This window comes from Octodon degus, unplaced genomic scaffold (assembly GCF_000260255.1).
Source record: "Octodon degus isolate 3935 unplaced genomic scaffold, OctDeg1.0 scaffold00146, whole genome shotgun sequence".
NCBI lineage: Eukaryota > Metazoa > Chordata > Mammalia > Rodentia > Octodontidae > Octodon > Octodon degus.
In genome coordinates, this window is record NW_004524722.1 from 4,292,156 (window position 1) to 4,297,301 (window position 5,146).

Consider the following 5,146-nt stretch of genomic DNA (forward strand, 5'->3'; position numbering starts at 1 on the left):
TCAGCTTATGTAAAGCTAAGGTTATTTCAAGTAGAGTAGGTTGAATCAGACTGCCAAATTCTAGGGCATTGATTTGGGCAATGAGCTAGATTAATTGCAATAGGAAAGGAGTTAATGACTGTAGTTGATGTGAACAGTGCCTGTGGAAATCACTCTTAAATATATATTTTCATGTGTTTTCTATACCAAGTTGCAGGGTATAACTAGTTTACCAACTGGATATTTTTGATATATAGAGACCCAGACACTGAAACCAGAGTGGGATAATACCAAGGATGATGGTGAACAGGGAGTACAAAAGGGTAGGATTGTTCTGGTTGGTTCATGTAGCTCTCAAAGCAAAAGAAAGTTGTTCCTAGGAAGCTCAACTCTCTGAAATAGAAATCATAAAAATCCACTTTCATTTTATTTTTCCCATCTCTATATTAAAATATATAGAAAAAGAAAAGAAAAATCAAACTTTTAGAATGGACACTTGTGAAGTCTGTAGGAGGATAGAGGACTTGAGGTACTACAGCAAGGAGCACGTCACCTTTTTATTTTATAATATCATTTATTAATGAGATAGTGAGATTCATTATATCTTGTACAATTAAATTTTAGGTAAAAAAGGCTTTTAAAAAGATATTTCTACTTCATGGACAATGGAAAGAGGGAAAATAACAAGATTGGAGACTGGGGACTCCAGAGAAAATCGAGTTTGGTGGAAGATTTTGGTATCTTAGATTAAGTACAAAAGAGCAAATCCAAAATTTTAATATCAGAATGATCAATAAATCTTTGTGGATTTGAAAGAATGTCAGTGAACAGTTAAGGATAGTTCATTAGGTTTTTGTCTTTGGCACCTAGGAAATTTTAAAATATCTCTAAGCTGCAACAAGTCTGGAAAACTTCTATTCTTGGAAAAGTAATCTTAAATTTTTCTTAGTCAAAGTGGGTTTTCTTCAAAATGGAATAAGTTTCTGAAATCTTAGGTTTCAAGATAATCTTTCAACTTTATAGCTATATATTTTGGAAGATCTAAACTCTAATAATTTGTTAGAAAATGTAGGAAAAATAAGGGACAATTATCAGAGAAATTTCTTATACATAATAAACATGAAGTTGAATGAATTATCAGTGAAATTATTCCAATGGACTATTATGTACAGTATGATTCAACAAATGTCAATGAGCTTCTGCTATGGTAAAGTATTCTGGTAGATATGTAGAGAGCTTAAAGAATACTGAGGCATTTTATTCATGTAATTTACAGCCTTGTGAGAACTTTAATAAATATATAAGCACACATACACACATGGGCCCACTTACCTATAAAAGCAAAAGAGATAAAAAAAAACTCCATGGAAGTCAAATTACAGAAATGAAGGATCACACATCATTGTCATAATTATGAAATTTAATGAAGGAGACATTAAACATGAGCCTTGAGACATTTGAATTTGAAGAGAATTTGAAGGAGGTTTCAAGGGAAGTGGCTTCAACAGTAAAGACAACCATTAATAGAGCTGAATACCTATGAAGAAACAGTTGGACTAATTTTCCTGGACAACAAGAGTGAGAAAAATATTATGACTTAAGTGAAAGTTGAGTTCAAATTGTGGAAGACATTTCTTGTTACTTCATTTAGTTGGTGTATCTGAAGTGTAGAAGGAGGAGATTTTTTTTCTATATTTGAATTTTTAAAAAACTGAATAATTGGAAAATTAAAAGTGAAAGACATAATTTTAAACAAAAACATAAAGGAACAGTGAATTAGGCATCCACTAGAAGTGGATAAAAGAAAAGAACTGAAAACATTGTTTTGGAAGAATTATATCTTAAAGATGTTTGAATTGGATGACCACTAGTTCTACTCAACTGTAAAACTAAATGGGTTGAAATTCCACTTTGTGATTTTTTTTCCACCTTTGATATAAGTCTTTAGGGGCTTAGTAATTGTTAAAAATGAATGCCTTTAGAACACACACGTTTAAGCACCGCTTTCTGAATCTGCTTTGTTTTCACACTGTAGATGATGGGGTTCATCACGGGGGGAATGAGCAAATACACATTTGCAATGAGTGTGGGCACAAAAGGTGGGGCACGTTTTCCAAATCTGTGAACGAAAGACAGGCTGATCAAAGGGATGTAGAACACGGCCACAGCAGTGATATGAGAAATGCAAGTGCTGAAGGCCTTCTTCCTCTCCCCAGAGGATGCAATATTGAGAACTGAGCGAATGATCAGGATATAGGAAAGCAGGATAAAGACCGAGTCCACTCCTGCAGTAGAGATAATTGCAGTTAGCCCAAATGCACTATTGATTTTTGTGTCTGAACAGGAGAGCTTCATCACATCAGGGTGAAAGCAGTAAGAGTGGTGCAGCACGTGGCTACTGCAGAAGGATAAGCGTGTGAGGAGCAGGACTAGTGGTGTCAGAATGACAGTTGCCCTGATGATGACTGCCACACCAATCTGCACAATCCTTGCATGAGTTAGAATGGTAGCGTATCTCAAGGGGTTTGAAATGGCCACAAAACGGTCAAAAGCCATAGCCAGAAGCACTGAGGATTCCATGAAAGTGAAGAGGTGAATGAAGAACATCTGTGATAAACAAGCATTGAAACTGATTTCCCGGGCATTGAACCAGAATATTCCCAGCACAGTCACCAGAGTAGAGATGCACAAGCCAATGTCAGTGGTGGACAACATGGAAAGGAAATAGTACATGGGCTCATGGAGGCTTAGCTCAGTGAAGACTACGGAGAGGATCAAGCTGTTACCAGTCAGGGCGGTAAAATAGAGGCAGCAGAAGAGGATGGAGATCCAGGCATGGGCCCATTCGAGTCCAGGGACTCCCGTCAGGAGGAAAATAGGCAAGGTGGAGTTATGAAAGACGGGCATTTTGGTCTTCAGGATCAGAATTCTTTTCTAAGATTTTGAGTTTCTAAATTCAGAATTTGAAAATTATTTTAAGTTTAATATGCAGCTAGTAAAGTGCAAAAACCTTTTTAGTGTGATTTAGTGAAATTTGATATCTTCAGGCACCTAGAATACCACCCTAGAAGGCTTCCTAATGCCCCATGTTCACCCTGATCCTCTCTGGTAGTAACCACTGTTCTGACTTTTGGTATCATGATTACTTCTCCCTATTTTTTTGGAGGCAAGAATTTTATCACTGAACCTCCAACACACTTCTCTCTATTTTTGATCTTGATATAAATAGAATTACACATTATATACTATTTGTGCCTAGTTTCTTAAACTCATTTCATCTGTATACTCAACATTAAACTAAGACGTGTAATTATGTTTGATTTAATTTCAATATATTTCACTAAATTTAGTGCATGTTTATCACTTAATATAATATACACTCATCAAAGATTTTGATTAAGTTCTTCAAATTCTTTAACCAGATTACAAACATTTATTAATGTGATCTTATAAAATAGGGGTACTTTTAACTATTGTTTTCTTTTTTTTTGGAAAGAATTATTTTTGTTATTATTTTTAATTTATTGAAAATAGAAATTCAGTCTTTACTTCTAGGACTTCCATGGATCACCATGGATCAGTGGACAATGCCTACCTCCCTCACTAAATGCTGCAGAGCCTTGTCACATTGGCGCTGTCCAGAAGCCATGTGGAAGTGTATGGAGTACATTTGTGGGACTTTTGCTCACAGGGACGTCACAAGTGTTGTGCCCTTTGTCACAGTGACCCTAAATTCCTGTTGGGTGTGTTGTAAACAGAGAAGCCATTCTTCAGGCCACCTGCTCTGAGCACACCCACTTAACTATTGTTTTCTTAAGGGAGCTGTTTGTTCAAAGCAGATATTCAGTATGTGTTGGTGGGGTAAATGGTATTTTATTTCTTCCTCCTGAAGAACTCTATTTAATTGTCATTAAGGTTCAATTTATAAAAATAATTGATTAATTTTTATGTAGCATATTTGAATTACTGAGTTCCATGAATCTAAAGTTGGATATTTCTTTTAGTTTGCAGCATTAAATTACTGTCTCATTTATGATTGCAAAACCTGGTTCTTTTCTGATAAAAATCAATAAGGTAAACTAAAAAGCTTCTTTTGTAGCATGTATGTCCAGGTCCTTAATCTAATGTTGGATCTCTTGTAAAATTACTCCAATATATACATTTGTATGAACCATAAGGCCATGTTCCAAAAATCATTATAAATATTTTTTGTAGATGTTTCATTTGGGCTTTATGATAAATTTAAGAGAAATTTATGATATTGATGCATAAAGTGTAGAGATTTGCTGAATATTGTCAAAGTTCATAATAACTGGAAGAAATGATACTCAGAATTAATCAAAGGAAAAATGACTTTTAGAGCCTAAGCAATAAAAAGTGCATTACCTTTTCTAATTATAACAACAAAACATTTATGACATAATTTTAGTTAATTAATAATAAATCTGTACTAATAAATAAGACAAATATGAGAGAGTATTTATGTTTACAAAGTTCTTTACACAATTTGTGTGATTCATAGTTTAGACCTGTTTCAGGGTTGTATGTGAATTCTATGATTTGTAATCATAATACTAAGATTTATTTTTAGAAAACAGTAATTTCTTAAACATAGTACTGTATTTAGAGTTGTAATTAATTGATTATAGGAATTACAATTTTATTAAAAAGCTATCTCTTGAAATATATTGTAAGTTTCTTTAGTATTTCTTTTATTTATGTATAAGATCATTCTCACTAATTATCCCTATTTTTACACATGTCCAGTATATAACTGTATAATTTAATTTATGATTATAGATTAAAATTAGTGTGATTATTTCTCCACACATATTATTTATTACTATGTGGTTTCAACTCTAAAGATACTCCATGGATAATGCTTTTTATTTACTCATTTCATCTTTATTTTAAAACATTCATCACCTTTCAGACTGTCTTGAATATTAGATCCATATAACTAAATCTTTGAGTTCTCCATTTAAACTTCTTAAAGTATGTTCAAACATAATACTGTATCTTTGCATTAGAATTCTGTCTTTTTCACACCGACATGGCTTGTATGTTTCTATTTTCTACATTTTGATTAATAATTTCGTGATAGATCTATGAAGGTGTGAATTAATGGTAGCTCCATAAGTCATGCTGCCAAATTGACAACTTCATA

General features: G+C 33.3%; 1 protein-coding gene and 1 non-coding gene across 2 annotated transcripts; both read right to left on the reverse strand.

The window, feature by feature from the left end:
* Positions 1-1,941: 1,941 nt before the first annotated feature.
* LOC101584349 (olfactory receptor 51F2-like) lies at positions 1,942-2,886 on the reverse strand. Its single transcript, XM_023702058.1, has one exon. It carries the CDS (start codon positions 2,884-2,886, stop codon positions 1,942-1,944), a length of 945 nt encoding a protein of 314 aa, XP_023557826.1.
* Positions 2,887-3,647: 761 nt separating this feature from the next.
* LOC111812857 lies at positions 3,648-3,776 on the reverse strand. The gene has a single exon (XR_002818239.1). It is a non-coding gene; the product is annotated as a small nucleolar RNA SNORA11 (small nucleolar RNA).
* Between the last annotated feature and the right edge of the window lie 1,370 nt (positions 3,777-5,146).